The sequence below is a fragment of the Pogona vitticeps genome, chromosome 2 (assembly GCF_051106095.1).
Source record: "Pogona vitticeps strain Pit_001003342236 chromosome 2, PviZW2.1, whole genome shotgun sequence".
NCBI classification, from domain to species: domain Eukaryota; kingdom Metazoa; phylum Chordata; class Lepidosauria; order Squamata; family Agamidae; genus Pogona; species Pogona vitticeps.
Window position 1 is genome coordinate 275,160,130 of NC_135784.1, and position 23,576 is coordinate 275,183,705.

At 41.6% G+C, this 23,576-nt stretch overlaps 2 protein-coding genes across 10 annotated transcripts in view; both read left to right on the forward strand.

Moving 5' to 3' along the window:
• Positions 1-18,715, forward strand: part of BDP1 (BDP1 general transcription factor IIIB subunit) — a 66,264-nt gene extending 47,549 nt beyond the window's left edge. For 4 of the 6 annotated variants that reach the window (XM_072992621.2, XM_072992622.2, XM_072992624.2 and 1 more), the window contains 9 exons: positions 1,541-1,694; positions 2,152-2,323; positions 4,795-4,846; positions 7,092-7,284; positions 9,123-9,348; positions 11,564-11,606; positions 12,029-12,311; positions 12,801-13,038; positions 16,490-18,715. In XM_072992621.2, coding sequence (XP_072848722.2) covers positions 1,541-1,694; positions 2,152-2,323; positions 4,795-4,846; positions 7,092-7,284; positions 9,123-9,348; positions 11,564-11,606; positions 12,029-12,311; positions 12,801-13,038; positions 16,490-16,612 — 1,484 coding nt within the window. In that variant the 3' untranslated portion in view covers positions 16,613-18,715. Of the gene's footprint in view, positions 1-1,540; positions 1,695-2,151; positions 2,324-4,794; positions 4,847-7,091; positions 7,285-9,122; positions 9,349-11,563; positions 11,607-12,028; positions 12,312-12,800; positions 13,039-15,362; positions 15,454-16,489 lie in introns of all 6 variants that reach the window. The other 2 variants (XR_013542227.1, XM_072992623.2) reach the window with 2 other exon arrangements.
• Positions 18,716-21,059: 2,344 nt separating this feature from the next.
• The window catches only part of MCCC2 (methylcrotonyl-CoA carboxylase subunit 2), a 43,670-nt gene continuing 41,153 nt past the window's right edge, over positions 21,060-23,576 (forward strand). For 2 of the 4 annotated variants that reach the window (XM_072992627.2, XM_072992628.2), the window contains exon 1: positions 21,060-21,302. In XM_072992627.2, coding sequence (XP_072848728.2) covers positions 21,159-21,302 — 144 coding nt within the window. In that variant the 5' untranslated portion in view covers positions 21,060-21,158. The remainder of the gene's footprint in view (positions 21,303-23,576) is intronic. The other 2 variants (XM_072992629.2, XM_072992630.2) reach the window with 1 other exon arrangement.

Sequence of the window (23,576 nt, forward strand, 5' to 3'; positions counted from 1 at the left end):
TTCCCCAGCTAAGGGATCAAGGCATCTCAGAGATCTTTAAAACAAACTCAAAATTAAAACAAGGTATTAAGCATGGAAATAATAAAATCATATAAAATAGATACAAAGTATAAAAACATTAAAAACATTAAAGAGCAGCAAACATAGGGCACCTAGCTATGTCTGAAGAGAAGTGTTTTCAGTTACTGAGAAAAAGAGAGAAGGGATGAAACTAGTCTGTCCCTCTTTTGTTCTTGAATCTGGGAAGAACCAGCAAGACGTTTCTCTGCTAGATTCTTACTCATCTTACTTACATCTTTGATAATGGCAAGAGTAGAGAGAAAGGTCTTTCCCAAAGATTTTAAATTATGGGCATGGTCAAATGGGACAATGCAGTCTTGCAGGGGCATGTTGAATTGCTCCCAAAAATGGACAGGTAGCCAGTAAAACTACTGCAGTAAGGGAACTATAACCAGTTCCAGTCAATAGTCTTGACAGCTGCTGCCATGATCTAGCAGTTGAAATTTGTGAAACAGTTTCAAAGGCAAACCATGTATAGTGTTTTGCAGTAGTCCAAGTAGGACATTTCACTGCGGCCAGAGGAGACATTTCTGAGAATCTTCCATACGAACTCTCTTTTACATGGGTTTAGGATGAAGTCCTCAATTAGACTCAAACTGCAAATTTGAATCATTCAAGGACAACGTGGTCTTATCCCAAGGACATTGAATTAGTGTTCCTTGATCCACTTTTGACTGATAAGAAACACTCTTGTCTGTGTTAAAAAAATGGTGTCATCCTCCAACTGCCTAAATCTATGGGCCATGCACGCATACTGTGTCCATTGGGTTCTGGATTGCTCTGTGGAGGAGCAAGTACTGGAATGATCATTGGATTATTCCAATACTTGCTCCTCCAGAGAGTGAAATAAATATTTCTCACAGTGCTACTAACACAGTGCTACTAACACAAGCATATCATAACATCCTTTATAGAATACAGTGGTGCCTCGCTTAACGAGCGCACCGTATAACGATTAAATCGCATAGCGATCCGTTTTTTCGGATCGCTAATGCGATCGCACAACGTTTTTCCTATAGGGAAAAATTCGCTTTGCGAAGACCGGTAAGCGTTTCGCTTACCGATCTTCGCAAAACGACCCCCGCCGATCAGCTGTTCGGCGGCCAAAATGGCCGCCGGAAGCCGGGAAATGGCCTAAAATGGCCGCGCGCAGTGTTTTCGCGCCCTCGTTAAGCGAGGCGAGGGCGCGAAAATGGCTGCCGGCCATTAAGAAGCTTTGCTGAACGGTGAGTATTTGGCCAATTTGGAACGCATTAAACAATGTTTAATGCGTTCCAATGGAAATCGCTGCCCCATTCAGCGATGCTTCAGCATAGCGAAGGTTAATCCGGAACGGATTAACCTCGCTATGCGAGGAACCACTGTAGTTGGAAATGAAGCAAAATGCGATGTCAAAGCTTGTAATTTTGTCCAAAGTAGTGCAGAAAATACATAATAAATTGTAATATACTGAGTGGGATTTTACTGTCTAAAATAACAGACAACAAAGTGTCCAGTAGTAGTACAGAAAAGCAGAAGGTTCAACTGGAAGAGAATCTCAAATCAGCAGAATTAGCTCAGAGCAGCTCTGAAGAAAAACATGGTTTGATGCTTGGAAGTGCTGGCCCTGCCATGCAGAAAAACAATATGGACAGGTATGTTTATACATTTCATCTCTCACAGATGTGCTTCAGCTAATGTGTTTTGAAATATGCAGTAAATTGTATTTTATAAAACGGGCACATAAGCAGGATGTAGTTTATTAAAATTGTTAGAAATCTACTGTTACAGGGTTTTTTTTTTTACATTCATCTACAAACTTCATAAACTCTCCATTTCATCCCCCATACCTTTTGATGCAGATAATTTGTGGGCCACTTTAAGAGGCTTATGATTCTTATGAACTGAATTTACTTATTTAGTATTTATTTTTATAGCTGTTCTGTAGCTTCAGTTCTCCATAACAGTTAAGAGTATTTTTAATCACTTTGACAAGGAGTGATCATAAACCTTGCACCGTTTGTTTGTTTCAAACCATGCAGTATAAAATCATGTTGTAATGTTTAAGTGGTAAATATTTTATACAGATAAATTGTGTTCATTTTTCCATAGAGAGCACCCGGTAAAGGAAACCCAGGAAGCTGCACTGGAGTTAGTTACTTCAAAAACTTCTCCAGAAGCAGAAACTTGCCTTCCAGAACTGCCACTTAGCCACAACACAAACATGGATGACCCAGTGTCTGGTCTTGATGGACACCAGCTAGCTGCAGCTGATGTTGCAGAGGTAAGAAGTGTTATTTGTTGCTCTGTATGACTGAAATAGCAACTTAATGAGCAATGATTAAAGGGGGAAACTATTGCAAACAAACCGTAAAAGCTGGTATGTTCTGATACTCTTACTGTTATTATGTCGCTGCACAAATTGGACATCCTTTCTTATAGACATAACATGTACATGAAATTACCTTTCTTTTCCTTGTTCTTCCATGGTCCCTCTGAAAATGCTTTTTATATGACTGTTGCTGAACTGCATTTTGAGTTTACCTGGTACCTACGTTTCTAGGTAGACATTTGAAGGCCTGTTTTTCTTTTATTGTCATGCTAATAGTTACTGACAGTGAAAAAGCTCATCAGACTGTATGTTTGTCAAATATTTGGACTTGTTTTCTTGCTAGTTACTAGTGTGTCAGGTCAGAGAGTCTGATGCCTGAACATTGTCTTAAGAGCCCTATAAAACTTTATAGACCTCAGAAATATCAGTGCCAGTGTTCATCACAGCTGCCATGTATCCCAGAAAAAGGGTTAATTCCAGAATGAAATTAGATAACCATTTGCAATCATATTAACATTCATATTAGTAGCAAAGTATACATCTTTTCATTGTTGTAATCATTCCAGGCAACATCAGCTTGTCTACAACCTTTATTTTTCTGCATTGTTTCTATGTTTCAAATGCACAAAAAAAATCCCAAATATTGAAAACATCCAAACATCTTACAGCTGTAGAAAAACTGTAGGTACAAAATGCTGAAAAATGTATGAAAATGGAACTTAAATTGTAGGCAAATACTTAAGTCAGAATTCAATCTCACATGTCACCCACTAGTCATACTAACACATTGCAATGTTCTGCTTATTTCAATACACTTTCAGTTCTCTCCTTTGTTTACAACTGTGGCGATCAACCCTTTGTTGCCCCTATTTCTTTGGGCCTCACAAAGGAACACACACCCTTTTCGCTGCCACCAGATATTCTCTAATACCACTTCAAGTCCCACACAGGAGCTGCCACCCCAAAAAGGTCATATACTTTAGGAAGCAAGGTTTATGATTAAGTATTCTTTTATTATTATTCAACAGGAAAATCATATATGAGTTGGTTCAGGTGTTAATACTTTTAGGATCATGCAGTCAATCACTTTGCTATCAATTTTATCTCTCTCTTGTTATGCTTATACGTTCCTTCCTGCTGGTTCCATGTGTTCTACTTTTAATTTCCTTTCCTAAACCCCCGTTGATCTATTCCTAAACCCTAACACTCTCTATACATCTTCTGGTCCCTGACTCTTTCTATCTCTCCCTAACTCCCACTGTCCCTAACTGCCCCTCCTGCTCTATCTTTGGCTCCTCCCCCTTAGCTGCTGTGATGGACAGGCAGGAATGATGTCACCTTTTTGGATTCTGCTACAACAACGATCATTAGTGGCCTTGCTATCAGACTCGGCTGAAGCTAGTTAATTGTTTTGCAAACACTTTCAGGGAAGAACTGTTAAAAATCATTTTTATATATAGTATCCATTGTCTGGACTGCTTTTTTTACATGCCGCTTAATTATTTTAGTACATTTGAAATTTCACAATTTGTAAGTGAGAAAAATCAATGATATAAAAGGTAATTTGTGGAACAGTCCATGGCTTTGCTGTTTTGAATGAGTCCAGCAGTAATTAGAATAATTGAAGGGACTTGCTGTTTTTGAATTACTGAGCAATATTTTCTGTCAGTCCCTTATGGCAGGGGTCCCCCAACCTTTTTCACCCTGCGGTCCGGCTGGGAAGGTCGGGCACCCCCGTGCTCGTGCACATGCCCAAACGAGCACTCTCTCACACACACATGAATGAGCCACGCACGCACAAATGTCAGTGCAGCGCTTGCATGGGCACGCTCGTGCGCATGCGCAAACTGTGATGTGGTGCTTGCACAGACATGCTGGAGCATGTGCGCATGCACACATCAGCTGTGCGGGCTGAGTGCATGGGGTGGGGTGGGGTGGGGTGGGGTGGGAGGTCTGTCTCCGCGGCCTGGTCCGGCTCAGGCCACGGATCGGCACCAGGCTGCAGACTGGGGGTTGGGGACCTCTGACCTATGGCAAAGATTATCCTATAGGCAAAGGATAATTATTTTTTCTCAATAATTCTATGGTAAAATTGTACAGAAGATTTGTTCTTGGTTAACATTACATTAGATTTATTTTCTCCATTCAGATATTCTTTTTATGGGGTTTTAGTTTTTATTGAGACTCTTTTTTCTTTGTTTTTCAGCAGTGTCTTTCTGAAGAGAGGGCACTGTTTTTATTTACTAAGATGTTTTCAGCTTACATTTGAGAAATACTTTACTATACACCATTAAGATAGAACGTGCAGTTATTTAAAATGTGCAGTATATAAATTTTCATTGTTTTATATTATCATTTGTATTTTCTCAATGTTACAGTTATTTTACATATTAGACATTTTCACTGTAATATTTTTATTATAGACAGAAGCAATGAAGCAGTCCAGTATTTCAGTAACCAGAGAGGTTACTTCAGGTACATTTTATGAACTTTTATTATGAATTATTTGTGCTTTCAAGAACCAACTTTATATGAACAAAATCTTTATCTATGAGCTAGATAATAAAAGAGAGAGAAATGAATGCAACTGTGGATCAAGCTTTTTCTTATCCCAGATTCAAGTTTGTAATGGGATTATTGGTCCGCTTTTCAATTTGTAATAGAATTATTTTAATTATATTTTAAAAATTATTTTAATGAGGATCAAAGATTTCTATCACTTGAAACAGTTTTGGTCTAATTTTGCTTAGGTTGACTGGGGTGCTTATGAGATCACAGTTGCTTTGCATGAGTGTCCATCTTCCCTTCACAGTAAACCTGGTGAATGGTCACATCTACATATTCTACCTATTTGAATAATGTGTTGGAGATTTAGTGAGAGTAGGGGCAATCTTGTCAAATGCAACTGTTTTCAGAACTGCCCATAAGGCTTATTTCTATTTGCTTCTGTGAAAACAGAGAAAAATATAAAAATCATAACTCTTTTGGGAAATTAGGAGCAGAGTGCTTTATATTCAGCAAATACCTTAACAGACATTTCATGCTTTCTTGGAGTCTTTTAAATGGATGATTCCAATATTCTGCCTTAAATCCAACTGGTAGTCCCTATTACAGTAGACCCATTGAATGACTTACAGCAGTGGTCCCCAACCTCTTTCAAACTGTGGACCAGTTGGGGGGGTTCCGTATGGGGGTGTGGCACCCTTGCACGCATCCACGAATGGGCATGGTGCACTTGGAGGTGAGTGGGGTGCACTCATGCACATGCACAGGTGAGGCGTACATGTGCAGGTGAGCAGGGCACCTGTGCATGTGGGTGGGCGGGCTGTGCATGCATGTGGGGGCGGGAGATCTGTCTCCGTGGCCCGATCCTGCAAAGGTCACGGAGCGGCAGTGGGCCGTGGACCAGGGGTTGGGGACCCCTGACTTACAGAACGGAAAATCAAAGTTATGTACATATCATTGATTCAGTGGATCTACTTTAAATGGTACTACCGGTTGGATTCAGGCCTCTAATTTTTAAAAACAAAGAAAAAAAAGTCTTCACATTATGAACCATGTAACCTAAGGCATAGTTTCAGTCTATTAGATATTTTAAAGATGTCTAAGTTATAATTGGTAATACCAAAATATGTTAACTTTTCAATGCCTTTATGGGAACTCTTCCATTGCTAACCCACATTATGGAGTACTTTAAAGTATTTTAAATTGGCATTAAAACTCAAAAAAACATTTTGAAAAAGCTGCCTTAAGAAGTATTTGTAACTTAAAATACAGCCCCATCTTTTAAAGTATAATTGTGGGTATTTTTAGGTAGCCCCACCCCCCTTTTTTCCTGTTCTGTTCCTGTTTTTATTATCTGGTTTACTCTTTTATGCTGTATGTTGTTTGTTTCCTCTCAACATATTGTATGTTGTGTTTTGTAATTATATATTGTACAAAGGACATTATGCCTTGCAAGACAGAATACAATGTCAATGAAATAAATAAGAAACATTTCTTAAAAACTAGGATAGACCAACTTCCAGCTCCCCGTCTGGCTCATGAAGCATCTGAGGTGTCACTCCTCAAAGCCTTCCTCTCTGAGTATTCTACCCCCCCACACACACTGATTTACTTTAATAAGGAAAAAAACAAGGAAATATAAATTCCTGTAACAACAGAGATTGCCCTGCACGGCTTAGCTCAGATTAGTATGAATGGCCGAGAACTTTGGCCACTCTGTGTTCTCACCAATGAAAGAAAGCACCAGATGAGTTAAGCTTTCCAAATGCAAGTGCAGTCAGTGCAGGAGGATTATGATAGTCAGTTTTTGGAGCTGACTTTGCCTTTTTCCCCTAGCTGGTGCTTATGTGAATGAATGGCTTTGCTCTTCTTCTTCTCTTTCTCTCCCTGAGGGCAGCACTTCTGTGAAGAGCCTGTGCCATTAGAGTGTGTGATTTTACCTATGTGGCTCCAGATGCGTGGCCACACTCTTGACATTATCTGGCCCAGGACCCAGAATTTAGCCCTGTCCTCTATTTTTGAACCAAAAAAACAGAATCGTGTTCATTAGCTGAAGAAGGAACTACCCTGCACTCTTAGAGCAATTGCATCCAACTTTGCTTATGAGAACAAAAGCGTTATGATAGGATTAAGAATAGAATGCAATGTGCAGAATTTTTGTTTTATATATTTTTTAAAAATTCTCTCCTCCCCATCCATGTTTGTATCTTGAAATTGGGTATCAAAGAATACCTAGCAACAGAAGAGGAGCCAACATTTATTTTAACTTTGGTGGAAATCCCAGCTGGTACAGAAGACTGCAGAGGGGTACCTGGTTCGCTTGAACAAACATCTGCAGAACTCCTTCCAGCTCCAGTATTGTTCACTTCAGCTAATATAAATGCAGTGGAACTGACAAGAGATGACAGGCAAGTAATAATACCCTTTAACATGAACTGTTATTTATTCTTCAGCCTAAAATGGCCCAAAGCCTTATTTCCATCCTGCCCTAATGCCCTAAAGGTCTGATTATGGGAGGAGATTAAGAGGTGAGGCTGTTGGCTTGCTGATTCTTTTCTGGATTCATTACTCTGTTCCCTTAACAAGGGAGTTATGTCTTGGTTTGAACACCGGGTTTCCCTTACCTCGGGAGAGAAATGTGAATCTCCTGTGTTGCCACTTCTACCAGTAATGGCACCAGGCAAAGAACTGCCAGGCCTTAATGTGCTCTTGGGGTCCCGTTAACAAGTAAAGAAGAAACTTGATCTTCAGGCTGTTTCTAGAGCAGTGGTTCCAGCCTTTGGTCTCCTGATGTTCTTGAACGAAAACCCCTAGAAGCCTTCACCACTAGCTGTCCTGGCCAGAATTTCTTGAAGTTGAAAGACTTCCATGGTGAGAATAGTGTTTACTGCCCTATTCCAATCAAGTAAACATTCAGGGTTGGGCAAATTCAGGAGGTCTGAGGGCTGCACATGTCCATCTGGACCTTCGAGCACCACTCCCTCTTTTGCAGCCTGTCCTGCCAGCCTCCAAAGTACTTTCTTATTTTAAAAAGGCTTTTTGAAAAATTTAAAATTTTCATACGTCTAGTGGCCAGGTTTTTGGAATTACAATTTTGGTTTGGTGGGAACTTTGATGTTGGCACTTTAAGACATGACCTCCTAGAGCAGGCACGGCCCGCTGCCAGTCCATGACCTTTGCAGGATCGGGTCGCGGAGACAGATCTCCCGCCCCCGCATGCACGCACAGCCCGCCCACCCGCACGCACAGGTGCCCTGCTCATCTGCACATGTATGCCTCACCTGTGCATATGCATGAGTGCATCCCACTCACCTGCAAGTGCACCATGCCCATCCGTGGATGCATTCAAGGGCGCCCCCCCCACGGGCCCCACCCCCCAACTGGTCCACAGTTTGGAAAAGGTTGGGGACCACTGTCCTAGAGCAGTGATGGAGAACCATTTTGAGCTCAAGTTCCCAAACTGCATAGATCATCGTGTCCAGCTCCTGGGGGGGGGGGGGGGGGAGGAAATCAACCCCCCAACCTTTGGCTCTGCAGCCAGACGCCTCAATTCCTGAGTTACCCAATAAGTGGGCACCCTCTGAGCTAGCGCGTCCTCTGGAGGGCGGCCAGGGGGTGCCTTTCCCCCCTCCCCAAATATAGACTGGGCTCTTGCCTGGGCTACCTGTGTTGTGCTGTGCTCTGCCCTGCTCACTCGCTCTCCTGTGGTGCCAGAGCCACAGTCAATGGGCAGCTGCAATGCGCACTGAGGGATGTCCAGGTGCAGCTCCTCCTTGGCCTCTGCCTCCTTCTCCTGCCGCCGCCCACTCACCTCCTCCAGCACCACTTGTGGGCTCCCTTCAGGCAGGGGATGAGGTAACGGCATGAGCTCAAACTGAGCCCTGGCAGAGCGCGATGCCGCACCTCACACTGGGTCGGCATGGGCAGCAGCATCGGCGTGGCTTGCGTGCCCACAGAGAGGGTACAAAAGGGGGGTTTGGTCAAGTTTTTAAATTTTAAAATGGGGTATTGGTAGTGCTGAGGGTCTCAGAAGTGCCACATTTGGGCCTCTAGGGGACCACATGCAGTTTGAATTTTGCTCAGTCCTGCTCTTGTTATTTGCAACAAAATTTTATTGATATCAGTAGAACTTTCTTCAAGAAGTAAAGGTGATGAGCAGTGCAATTTTAAATGAGTTTATAATATTGCTGGTAATAACAATCTTAAATCTTAATAATTTCACATTTCATATGGTAATATTGTGTAGCCCTGGATCCATAACAGCTACTGTGGAAGAAAGTGCTGTCTCCATCAACAGCTCTACAGAAAGAGAAGAGGGACACATATCCTCATCAGAAGAATTAACAGATCTGAGTTCAGAGTCCTTGGAGAGTCTGGAAAGCTGCCCTGTAGCACTTGAAGGAAGTTGTGATCCTCATGGGAAGAAAAGACCTGCTTCTTCTACTGGGGAAGACCTGGAAAACTCCAATAAGGTCAGAGATTAATTCACAGAATCACAAAGTATTTATATTGAGAGTGTTTTGGATCCTTTGTCACCTGATTGAAAGTAACTTGAAATTCCACATGAAATAAGTGTCAGGAATACTGTTTTGATAGCTGTAGCAGGCACAGCTTCATTTCTGAGTACTGGTTGCAGTTCATACTAAACTAAGAAATGTATTTATTTATTTTGAATATTTTACCTCACCATTCTCCTTAAAAAGGGTATCCCTACCCTAAATGAAGCTGAAGCTGCCATCTTTGCAAAGGGCAGCCAGTTTCCCGTTCTACAGCTACCCTTTGCAAATATGGTTACTTTGGCTTCATGTAGGGTAGGGAGCTGCAGCTGCTATCTTTGGCCTGATCAAGACCTTGGCAGTGGCAGCAACGATTATGATAAGGGGGTGTCAGCGGGGGTGGGGGTGGGGGGCTGAGGAAGGGGGTGGGGGTAGACTGTGGGAGTGGGTGGCTGTGGAGGTGGGGGGCTGCCTATCGGCTGGTAAGCAGAATGGTTTTGTTGTTGTTTTGTTTTAATTACGAAGGGACACATATAATGGAGAAATATTCATCCCTTTGTATTCATGGGGGTCTCTGGAACCCATGAACCTGAAGGGATGAATATTTAATGGATTAGAGATTTTCCACAAATTTAGCAATTCATTTTTTATTTGTCCCCATGTCTAATTCTAAAGGTCTAAAACTAAGTAGTTGAACTGTTCTGTTGAGATCTTTGACAACAGTTCTTAAAGAGGTTCTTTAGCTATGAGATTTTTTTCTGTATCAAATCTTTTCTTCCCCTCTTTTGATATAGTTTGACAAAATTTTGCTAGAGTGAATACATTGTTTATTTAAAACACGCAACATAGACTACATGTAATGTACCGTATACATCTCAACAGAAATACAGTATTTAATATGCTCAGAGAATACAAGACACTTGATCAATAGGAATGCAACAATTAAAGGTCAAAATAGACAACAACTTTTTTTTTCAGAGCAGATGCTGGCACAAATAGTAAACATGGTCAACAACAAAGTCATTGCCAGGGAGAGAATTAGAAGCTTTTAATTCACCTGTAATGGCCACAGCCCGCCACAGCCATGGCTAGGGATATCATCATTGTTGTCTGGTTATAACTTAGGCAACTGGTTATCAAACTGGGGTTCCCAGATATTCTTGGATTGCAATTCCCAGAAGCCTCCACCACTTGTCGTGCTGGCCAGGATTTCTGGGACTTGCAGTCCAAGAACATCTGGGGACCTAAGTTTGAGAACACTGCTGACCTAGACAACAGAATTCTGTCCAGTGCTTTAGAAGAATTGGAGGCCAACAGCCGCTCATTTATATTTTCCCTATACAGTGGTGCCCCGCATAGCGACGATAATCCATGCAGCAAGAATTGCTGCAAAGCGATTTCGTCACTATGCGAAAATAAAAAGCCCATAGGAATGCATTAAAACCCGTTTAATGCGTTCCTTTGGGCTTAAAACTCACCTTTAAGCGAAAATCCTCCATACGGTGGCCATTTTCGCTGCCTGGTAAGTGAGGAATCTGTTCCTAAACACAGTGGGCGGCCGTTTATTTTACCCGGCGGCCATTTTTGAATCGCCGATCAGTTGTTGGAAAATCATCGCTATGCGGTAATCGGTAAGCGAAACAGAGAACCGATCGTCGCAAAGCGATTTTTTCCCATTTAAAACATCGCAATGCAGTCGCTTTTGCGATTGCAAAATCTTCATCGCTATGCGGATTTGTCGTTAAACGGGGCGCCCGTTAAGCGAGGCACCACTGTATTTGTCTCTGGGCAGGTTCTGTTAATGGCTTTAGAATAAATACTACAAAAGATTTAACTAAGTATTAAATTAATGGATCACTTGATCATTTGAAGGACCTTCTGATACCACTTTCAGGATAAAAATGTAATAGTGGATTTTGTTAAGTTTTGGAACAAGATTTTATCTTGATCCCCAATAAATATGTAATATTTCCCAGTCAATATCCTAACAGAATGAATCTTGTAGACTGCTTCAGCATATTTACCTTTTTTCCTATTATCTTGTATTTTTATCTTGATGCCTTTGAGCTGAGACAGTATTTATAGAGCTTTACTTAAGGGAAAGAGGCACTGTGATTTTTTGTGAAGCTATCCACCATAAAAGTGATGGACCACCAGGAAACCTATTTTATTCGTATTTTCTTTTATGTAGGGGATCCCACCTAAGTTAAGATGTATACCAAAGCAAGCTGATGGTAGGTGAAATATCTGTTTGACTCCCTAAAACAAAGACGTAGCATTCAGGAGAATGTCTCTAGACTGCTGTTAATAAAGCTTAGGATTTAAAGAGCTGCTGAAGCTACTTCAAGTAACTTTTACTACTCCTTTTGAAACTCTTCTTCTCCCCCCCTTTCCTGTTTTCAATGCTACTTTATCATTTGGCATATTTGAGGGGTGCATTTTGGGATGAGCTTCTGCTTGAGGCTCCTGGAACTAACTGAACATGGGCGGTGAATGATAAATATCTATTATTTGGTAGTTAATACATATTTGTACAAGAATACATATACAGAGAAAGAAGAGAGATGGGTTGCTTACATAGAGTAATATGTAATTCAGTTGTAGCACACCCAAAGTAACAGAATTTTTTGTTTCTCTTTGTTTCCTTTCTTTTAAGAAAAAAACTCAGAAAAGTTGAACATTTCAAAGAAAATTGTATCTACCTCTAGTTTAGTACCTGAACTATACGCGAAAGAAGAAGAGCAGTCTCAGTCTTCTCTAAATTTAGGGGCTCTGCAGTTTGGAGAAGCAGCTACGTCAGATGAGCAAATGTTAAGGATGCTCAATGTGGGAAAAGCAGAAACAATGCAGAAGCAAATAAATATTACTGATACTTTTAAATCTGTACACTCTGAACGAGATAGAAGCACAGAAGCCTTTCCAAAACCACCATTATCCAGGTATCTGTCTACCAGATGTTTTAGTATGTTGTGTCCTTTCTTCACAATGTTGTATGCTTTCTACACAATGTTATATAACATGGTGGCAAGGCAGAGTCCTGATTTAAGGCTGACATACCAAAAATAAATGTTTGTACAGGGTACTTACATGGATAACGGCTTTGAATATTACCCTCTTCAGCCACTTTTGTTCCTTCAATAAAGTTTGCCCTAGCATGATTTACTTGGCTTTGGAGCCTGTAGCTTCTCCCATTCAGTTTTGCCTCCTGTCTTCATCAGGATAGAACTGATATTCATAAACAATTACTGAGCTTACCTTCTCAAATGTTTGGTTCTTTGGTCTTTTTAATTACAGTTCTTACTTATTCTAGCAATTGGGATTGGGGGAGGGCTTTCTCATCCCCTTGCATTGTTATCTTACTCTTCTACTTGATACTTCTAAGATACACTTCTCTTGATACTTGCATTACTTTTAACTATATTGAATAGGTCCAGTCAAAGATCCTTTGGATTTTTACCTTTAATCTGTAAAGATAATGCTGATGAAATAACCATTAAACCAAGTAAAGAGTTGCACCAGGGAGCGGATACAGTTGTTTCTGAAAGGGTTCCTAAATGTGCAGTCTCATCAAGAGAAGACAACAAAGAAGCTCAAGAGAACATTTCCCTTCCATCAGCCATTCCAACTTCTTCCACATGTGAGAAAGGAAGCTGTTCTACTGTTCAGGTATGGGATTATCCTTACAGGGTATTTAATCTGTTCAGAAGAGAAATATTGTTCAATGCCTTTATGAAGTTCATCTTCCATTTCTTTTGCTTTGACTCTATTTTATCAGTAAGCCACCAAGCTCTGCAGTGTCTTATCAAGACAGATTCTACTATACTTTAAATTCTTCTTTGTGGCTTCTGTGAATCACACCCTGGGTAATCCGCGCCTGCACAGAGCCTCATCAGAAAGTTCTAGAGCTTCTGTAGTAGCAAAAACTCATTAGAATAAAGCCCCTCCTCCCTCATATTAGTACCTTGGGGCCAAGGCTCCCCTTTCAGTTTCTTTCAACCGCTGCGTTGAGAGCCTCATAGTTCTGCTTCCATGAGTAAAAGAGAAAGAGAGTTTAATCTTGATTCCTTCCTGTTACCAATCAGAGTTTTTTTCTTTTCTACTTTGATTGGCCTCTGGCTGCAGCACCCCCCCCCCCCCATCATTGTTTTTTCTCCTCAAATTATTTTCTCCTATTCATGGCCTCTTTGGGCGCGTTTAAACACTGCATGGTCTGTGATAACAAAATACCACTCTCCGACAGCCACGCCAAGTGTCTTTTTTGCTTGGGAGAGGCACACCAGACGTCCTCCTGCCAGCATTGTAAGAACTTCAAGTGCAGAGTCCTCCGTTCTTGCTTATCCAGATTGAAACTCCGTCTTTGGGAACAATCCCTTCAACCAACCAAAATGGCCCAAACTCCTTTTAAGGCCACTTCACTAACCAAAGCAATGGAAAAGGCTTTTTCTGAAGCCTCAAAACTGTTGAGAGTTCTGGTACTGTACTGAATTCCAGTACAAATGCACAGCAGAAGTGCCAGCCGGTTCAGGCAGAATTAGCTAGAAGTTTCTCTTTGTACCCGCCCCTCACCAAACACTAGCACTCAAGAATAACACTCAGGAGGCCCTTTTATATAAAAGAAAGAAATCTATATTGTACTCACGAAGATAAGCATTTAGAAGGTTTCAGGTAGATACAGGAATAAAAATAGCGAATACAATGTTCTTCTGGTCTGGCCCCACGTGGCTGGAGGGGTCTCCAGGCTCAGTGGGCCGGCATGGAACCTTTAGATCTTTCCAGGTGAAGAGCGTGTGCAGGAATGCTGACCAACAATGGTGGTTGAATCACCTCATGGCCAGGAGGGCCGGAAACAGGGGTGGAGCTACCCTAGCCCCACAACAACAAACTCTCTAATTGGTCAGTATGTAAACAAACAAGCAAACAAGTTAGTTTGTGTTGTAGGCCCTTCCCCTTTGAAATTTACATCTAGATTGCTTGACCATCCAACAAAAACAACGTCCATCGACCACACCATCCCACTCCGACGCTCCATTCACTTCATCTAAAACTTCAAAAACCCATAAATCGAAACGCTTGATAGCGAAATCCTTGATATCGAAGCCCTCTACTAAATGTCAGATGTCCACCAAAGCCTCTTCGGTTCCGGAGCCTTTTCCGCCTAAAGGACCTAAACAGCATAAATCTAAAGTGTGCTCCCAGTTCGTGTTCTCTTTGAAAGTTTCTGCTCATAAAGGAACACTCATTTGACTCGCATCACCAGGGCTAGTCTTTTTTTACCTGAATAAAGTTGGTTCGGCCCCCAAACACAGTTGATTTTTAATGTGGCCCCCTAGAGAAATTAATTGCCCATCCCTGCTTTAGACGTTAAGTGAGCCCTTGCCTTTTACGTCCAACATACCTAACCTTTCAGGTGTTCACCTCGACTTTTCATAAGCCACCAACCACCTACTAAAGGTTGCCAGGTGATGTCTCAAACTATAGATGGGGCACTTTAACCATTGATCTCGCGTATCAGGTGGCATGCAAACCAGTCCCAAAAGTGATTTGCCCTCACTCCACCAGAGCAGTGGCAACCTCTACAACATTCCTACGCGGCGTACCTCTTCCAGATGTCTGCGCCTCTGCCACCTGGGCACAGCCGTCCACTTTCATCCAGCATTATAGACTTGAGCTCCGGCAGAAGTCTGATGCGGCCTTTGGACGTGCTGTTCTAGCCTCTACCTTGGCATGACACCCTGCCTCTGGGTAAGACAGCTGGGTAACCCAGGGTGTGATTCACAGAGGCCACAAAGAAGAATGACAGGTTACCCATTCTGTAATTGTAGTTCTTCGAGTGGACCTCTGTGATTCAGAAATCCCGCCCATCGTCCCCTCTGTCATGCCATTCTGCTTAATGAAGCGGCGGTTGACACAACTGAAAGGGGAGCCTTGGCGCCAAGGTACTTATACGAGGAGGGAGGAGCCTTATTCTGATTTGTTTTTTGCTACCGCAGAAGCTCTAGAACTTTCCGAAGAGGCTCCATGCAAGTGCGGATCACCCAGGGTATGAATCACAGAGGTCCACTCAAAGAACTACAATTACAGGTGGGCAACCTGTCGTTTTGTTTGTTACACTTGCCAAATTAAAGTGGGAAGGGCTTGCTAATCTTTTGATCCTTTTGGTTTCTAGGATCTATCAGGATTTTGATATATAATTATACAAGCCATAATCCAGTGCTGAATAACCAAATACCTAAGTGAGAATCCAAAAACCAAACATTTCTGCCTTCACTGTTGGCCTTCAGCTATGTCAAAATTTACTCAAGAGAGGAAAACTCCTGGCTATTATTAATTCAGACATTCCAATAGGTAGTCTTTAGAATTTTCTCATGCATAGTTCCGGTTTATGTGCTCTGTGGCTGCTTCTTAGGAGAATTGTATTTTTTAGTTACTTAATATAAAATTATTTCATTGCATTTCAAGACTGTACAGTTGAAATTATAATATGTATCAGAGTACTAAAACCTTAATTAAGATTTAAAAATTAAACTGTATCAGGTTATGAGAATTTTAAATGTAACATATTTAAAATTGCTTGAATTATTTCTGATCAGTAAAATTACATAAGAAACTAGCTAAACTTGTTCAGGTAATATGTGACCCTCATCAAAGTATCTCTGAATGGAGTTCTGTTCTGATAGCAAGAATAGACCCAGAGCCCCCTAACAAAACTGAAAGAGGATTTTTTTTGCCAATTTTCCTGGCAAATCTGCTATGGAGAACTGGGCAGGACTAAACAACAGTGTGTGAACAGGTGCAAGGGACTGCATTATGGAGGAAAATGGCAAAAACTGCCTCTTGTCCCACCTTGTGAGCTGAGGCTGTTATATACACATAAAGAACTCTTGCAAACAGAAAGCCAACCTTTGTAACCAATCTGAAGGTTTTCTTTATTTGAAAGATTGATAGTGCATCATCATTTGTATAGGATATCATATTATGAAACACATGAACAAGATCACATGTGGCAATATGTGCTTGTATTCCAATACTATGCAAGTGGTAACTTATCAGGCTGGTAACAATACAGTACTTAACAATAGGGATTTCAAATCTGAAAATGCAATATATTTCTTTTTAGGTTTCTTCTGAATTATCTGACAGTGAAGGTTCCTCTAAAGAGCAGGAAAAAGAAGAGGAGCCAACAAAGATCTCAGAGTACTTCTTCAGTGATATTTTTATGGAGGTGGATGATTCAGAATAATCTAAAAACTTAAGAAGTGTCTGGTATTAAAGACCCCCATATCCACAGGAGATCCAACTGATCTGATCTGTTTGATTTTGGTACAAGTAGTTTCTAGATGCATGCCTACATTTTAGAAATGCAATGGAGAATTTCTGTTTGACCATAAACACACCACCTAAATATATTATGTACGTTTATGGGTGCTGCCTGTAAATTATCTATACTTCTTTTTGTGAAGTAAGCTTTTATGAGAGGGAGGATCATTTATCTCTGTAAATAGGTGAATTTTGAACATTTCAGTGTAATAAGTACATGACTCATTTTGAATCAGCTTATTTGATGAATTTTTATAATAAATACATTCATAGCTTGGTTCAAAAAAGTAATGTTTAATTCCTCTCAAATGTACAGAGATAAATGTGAACAAGTTTATTTAAGGTGAATATACATAAAGATAACTATCCCAGGTTAATTCTTTGCCTCAGAGACAAAGAAGAATGTAACATTATCCCAGCACTAAAAATTATAAACGAGATGCTAAAAACAATGGGTTCCGGTATCATGAAGCTTTTTTAAAACTACTTGTACAACACCACTGAAAGGGGTAAACTAGAAGTTAAAATCAGTGATTAAGAACATAAAATTATCATACCATGAGAGCAATTGGTTTCCTTTTGTAACCTGCATAGATTTTTGTCTCCCAAGCAGTTATAGCTTCAGTAGATCATATTTTTTCTAAAATGAACATATTCCATTTGGAAACCCTTCTAGATCAGTTTAGTGATTCAGTCTGAAGAAGAAATATTATTTTGTGCATTCTTCCTATTTCTTCTCCTGTGAGTAGTAATTGGACAGAATTCTCCACAAATGTACATGTTTCTATGACATCACTACTCTCAGTTGCAGCTGTTCAGTAGTATATATGATTTTATGTAATTAAGTGCTACTTCTGAGTCATAGATTATTTATTTTTTGCAAGTATCAACCCAAAATAAAATTAATGGCTTACTAAATTTGATGTGAAGAGCACTGCATATGTTTTTCATTTACCACAAAAGCAACAGGCTAGATCCAGACATGAGTCATAATCAGAGTAGACCCTTTTAAACATATGGGACTTAAGTTAGTTATTAATGGATAACATTGATTTCAGTATTCTCTATGACTAAGTCTGGACCTATCCAAATGTATCATCCTTATCAATCAATATCTTAATTATTAGACTTGACAAATCTTGATATATTTGAAGATTTGTGTTTTAATGTATTATTATCTGGAGGAAACAGAACAAGACATATAAACCAATATGAATCATTTACCAAATGTAAGTTTAGATAAGTAGACTCAGAGAAGCATTAACATTTTTCAGTTAAAAATTAAAGTGGAATCAGTTCCAGCTGGGAAATGTGTTTCGTCATGTTATGTATGAAAGAAGTATACTGAAAATGCAATTGGCTGGAACAAATTTTGATTAAAATACAAAGTAAGTTTATTTTTCAGCAATTCTAGAGCTGAAATCCTGTTACTTGGTGCATTAAGGTACACTGCAGTAGGCCCATTGAATCAGCCCATTGAGTTGAGTCCTCTTTAAGTTCCCTTGATCCAAATACACTAGTTGAGACTTACTATGTTAAAATAAGTTGCAACTGGAGTAGGCACATTTGAAGTAATGGAGGACTTGACTCACCAAATTCCCACTGAGTTAGTGGGCCTACTGTAGTGCAACTTAGTACTCTTATCATTAAGTAACAGGACTTCACCTGATAAATGAAAAATACAAGGTGCCTTATCTTTCCTTGCCAAATAGAAAGGACAAGAGAGCTGTTAATTTTTATTGTAAACCATGTTCTCTTGGTTGTCCCTTTAAATGTCTTTAAAACATCCAGATTTATTTCTGCAATGACTATTTCTATATACTGTATTAATGACATACAGAGACCGAATATCCCACATTAAGGAACCGGGCATTTCATTTCCATTAAAATCTGATAAGGATTGGGTTTCCTGAAAATATTTGACACACATTTTATATGTGTGTAATGTTCATGTGTAAACTTTCTGTTTCAAAGAAAGTAGTTGTGATATATGTGTAAATTATGTGAATAAAATAATTTTGTACCACTTATTTGTAAAGTTTTTCTTCAGTGGTTGTGATTCAGGGTTCAGTGAATGATACTGGAGATCCTAAACAAAGTCAGTGTGGATCAGTTCCATCACTTCAGATCTATCCCTAGAGGTTTGGGGATAACTATAAAATGTAATTTGGACTTGTTTTGACCATTCATTCTCTGATTAGGTTTAGTGAACAGTTGCAGGTAATCTAGCTAGAGATGGGGATATTCATAAACAAATACAGATATCACCATCCCAGCTGGACCTAATGAGGGCATGGCCTCCAGGGGTCTGACCGCCCACTCATATGTCCCAGCGCCACGAAGGTCCCGCTCTTCCTGCCAATGGTGCCAGGAGCTCCGCTGTCTCCGTGTTCAGCTGGCCACTCCAGGCAGGGGGCGGGAGGGTGACTCTCCCTGCACAGCTGCTGAGTGGCCAGCTGAGCAGGGAGACAGCAGAGCTCCTGGCGCCATTGATGGAAAAAGCGAGACCTTAGTGGTGCCGGGACATGTGAGCGGAACTTATTAGGTTCAGCTGGGATGGGGATATTCATATTAATTTATGAATACGAATATCCCCATCTTGAAATCTAGCCCTGACTTATATGATCCATAGGCTGCTCTCTTGGTTTTTGCAAGAGGTTTTGACACTAATCAGAGCAGATACAGTGTCTCTAAGCACCATGATATTGTCAACTTAGATTAGGTATCCTTCAGTCTGGTTTTGCTGAGAAGGCCAATTAGAGAGCGACAATCCCTTCCGCACTGAAGACAAATACTGTATAATCTGTCCCCTGGCTAGCTCCCTGATTTTGCTGGTTTCCGGACTGCCTCTTTGCCTCAACCTGCTGGACAAGTGTCTCTTCAAAATGCCTCCAGGCTCAGGAACTTTGTCCTGCCAGGTGATACCAAAAATCACATACTGTATCACGTATGCAAACTTTGTCATAACTCTGGAAGACATGTACATACTTTACTTGCCTCTTCCTGTTCATTTTAGACTGCTACAATCTTCTCAATGTTAACACAATTCATGAACTTAATGTAGCTGTCAACTGTAGCTCTCTAGAGAGGCCCCAGCATTGCTGGAGGAGCTGGAAGGAGCACATGCATACAACTTTAAAATGCTGGACACTTGTGGATATCTGTGACTTTAAACAAATGGAGTTTTTTATAAACGAGAAAGACCTAATGATTAAAAAGACTCTTTGCTGTATTGCCCACATTTTAGTGAAGTTTGGTAACCACAGAAAGCACCTTGCATAGATGAAGGAATACTCTAAAAAGCAAAGTACTGTATGCTCATTATACACTGCCCCATAGTGCTTAGAGCACTAATTATGCAAACAACAACTTGCCCTCCAGCAACCTGGGTACTCAATTTACTGACATCAGAAGGAAGGCTGAGTCAGCCTTGCGCTGGCTACCGGATCCCATCTGGTTCAAATTCGGGTCACAAGCAGAATCTTGGCTGCTGTACTGCAGTTTAACTATTACAGTACACTACAAGGCACCACCAACAATATACTGCATGGAACCGACAGCAGTTGACAAAAGGGAAACTCTGTAAAAATGAACTATATGAAAACAAGGTTCATTGTAATCAGTAAAAAAGGAAGCAACCAAGAAATGCTGTTAAAAATCATTGGTTGAAATGCAGGACAACATCCTTACTTTAATTGTGCCTCATCCAACGTCAGTCTAGAGTGACTTAAGGAATTCCAGGTCGGGGGTTGTGAAAAATACAACAAATATCGGGGCTTTAAAAAAACGCATTTTAGAGGGAGAAAACCTTCTTCCCTAAGTGTGCTCAGTGGGCATTGCTCAACCAGTTCTAACAGTTGTGGGGTGGAGTGGGGGCTAGGTTGGAATAACGGGAACAGGGTAGGGGATCTTGGAGAAAGGGCGTGCTGTTGGACGGCTTTCCGAAGTGGCCGTCCACCCTCTGGAGGGCCACACCTTGTCGTATGCAGCCATGTGGAGCCTCCACGCCCAGAGGCAGTCTACCTCCAAGTGGAGGGGCCGAATAGCCAAGGCGAACTTTCGCTTTGTGAATGCCCGTGACACAGGCTCTTGCGGCAGAAAAACCGAGGTCACCAAGGAGCTACTGGCCGGCCGACTTTTTCAGCGCTAAGTTTGCCCCAGGGCGGGGGCGGGGGGTCCTCCGGCAAAGGGAGACACGAGACGCTTCCTTCGGCGGGATTTGTGCGGCACGGAAGGGTCGCGGGGCGGCTTTCGGACCCCCACCGCTCTCTTCGTCCGCCTCTTCCACCGCTCTGAGGGGGAAGGCGAAAGCAGGCGGCGCTCGAAGAGCCTAGGCCGCCTCCCTTCGGCTCGCTACTGGCTGCGGCCAGGGAGGGTGGGGGTGGAGCCACCGGGTTGGTCCCAGGCCCGAGACGTGGTTTTCCCGGGGCGCGTGGGTGGGGGTGTCGGTCCCGCCACCTCCCGCCGCGATGTTGCCGGGACTCAAGTGCCGCCTGTGCCCACTTATTCGTTGCCCGCGGGCGGGCGCCGCTGCTGCCTTCAGCCGGGCCTACCACGGGGACCAGGTGGCCACCATCGGCTCACGGCCGGACGCCTCCTCCTTGGTGTATCAGGTAGGCCCCGAGGAAGGGCGACCTGCTTGCATGTGGTGGTTCTCACAACACCGGGGACGCCCCTTCCTCCTCGTTCGTGTTTCCTGGGGTGCTTCGAAGTGCCAGCGTGGGTTGTTCTGGAGCTGAGTCCCAGGAAAAAATGGCTGTCTGGTCCTTTGCATACTTGGCCGCAAGGCTTTGGTTCTGCTTCTTTGAATATTTTATAGGAATATTCCATTTGCACGGGCAGGGACGACGTTTGTGTCCTTTTGGAGCAGCTGCTCAGAGACCCCTAGCTCAAGCTTATCAGAACATGAGGTGCTGTTAGAGAAACCTCCCCTTCTAGAATGTCTGGCACAGTATGTGGCTTCTGAAGTGCACCACTACCTTTGCCCAGTTATTGATTGTGAGCCCTTGTTCCAGAGTTTCAGAATGCTTCCCCCCCTCCCCCCGCAAAAGCCTTCAAAGACTAACTTTTTAATGGAATGTATTTAAGCCAAGACAGCTTGTGCTGCAAACCAAGGATGCGGCATCATTATACATTTGCATTTATCATCGGGTTAGTCTAGAGGAGCTCTCGATATTATTTCTAATTCTATGATTTTTAGAAGCATCAGGTATCACATGACTGAGGACAACAACAGTTTTGAATGAACATTTCTGCTTGTGGCGGAGTCTTAGCGCAGGGTTGTACAACCCTGAATTTTCAGATATACTGTATAAGACCCTGAAAGGGTGAGAAGGTAGAACTTCATTCTGTACACAGATTTATAATAATATTATATAATAAACTTTTAACTGCAGAGCTGGAAGGTCATCAAATCCAGCCCCTCTCAAGGAGGCACAGAGGAGATCTCCCATCCTCTGGCTGTACAACCAGAGACCCAAGCCGCTGAGCTATCCAGCAGCTTTCCTGTTGTCTTATTAGGGTTTTCCTTTAAAACAACTGATTCAGAGGGTTATACTGTAGATAAAGAGGGAGAAATATTTAATTCTCAGGATTTTCAGAATTTTATGTTCAAGTTTTTCAATAAGAAAATCTGAGGCATTTTAGATTTTACACAGGCTACTGTGTATGACATCATTTAAGAAATAAGAACATTTTTACAGAAAGATTTTATATTTTCTCTAGTCCTAGGCCATCTCTGCCTCTCCTGATATCAGAAATGTTGTTGATATCAGAAGCGTGCTGTTAGTCTGTGGAACCCCTTGCCATGGGAAGTAGTGATGGCATCTGGCCTAGATGCCTTTAAAAGAGGAATTGGACAGATTTCTAGAGGAAAAGTCCATCACAGGTTACAAGCCGTGGTAGGGATGTATAATCTCCAGACTTAAAAGGAAGGTACCTCAAAATGCCAGATGTAGGGCAGTGGTATCAGGAGACAGGTATCTAGTTGTCTCGTGTGCTCCCAGAGGCATCTGGTGGGGCCACTGTGAGATACAGGAAGCTGGACTAGATGGGCCCTTGGCCTGATCCAGCAGGGCTCTTCTTATGTTCTTATTTATGTTTGCTTTGAAACATTGATTTAAATGGCCATACATTTCAGTAGGTGTGCTTAGGAGTCAACATCCAGATAGTAAGTAGCCTTCAGAAAATTGTGCAGTTGGACAAGGGATTCAAGGCCATATCTGGCCCTCTGAGATAAACAACCTGACTCCTTGTTGCTAACTCAAGAAAGACATGTAGAAAACTTGGTAAATGGGAAATAGGCAAAATGTTTTCATTCCCTTTTCCATCTCCCTCTCCCACTTGGTACAATTAACTGGCTCCTCTCTATCCTTACTGTCAAAGTTGATTAGCTTCTTGGGGCTTTCTTCTTGTTTAATTGTTTATGAAGAGTTTTCAGGAAGGTGGTGGACTCTCCTTTGTTAAAGGTTTTTGAACGAAGTTAGCTAACCATCTGTCAGGGCAATGCTTTAGCTGCAGATTTCCTGCTTTGACAGTTATTGGACTAGGAAGTTCCTTTCAACTCTACAGTTCTGATATCATAATTTACCCAGACGTACCCAACTACCGTATTCTTAATCAACCAGTCTACATGAATCAATCTGGTACAACATTCAAGGGACAGCATAGCTTCAAGTTGTCTTCTGTTACACAGACAGCTATTATTTATGAAGGACATCAGACGTATGCTGTGTTTTAGCAGCTTGAAAATTATGAGGTCACTTCCATGAGGTGCCTCTATTCCCCCAAAAATGTAATACAACAAGATCAAACTCAACAAGTTTGATCTTGTTGTATTACATTACAAACGAGTGCAAACTCAAAAAAGGAACAGTATTGATAATGAG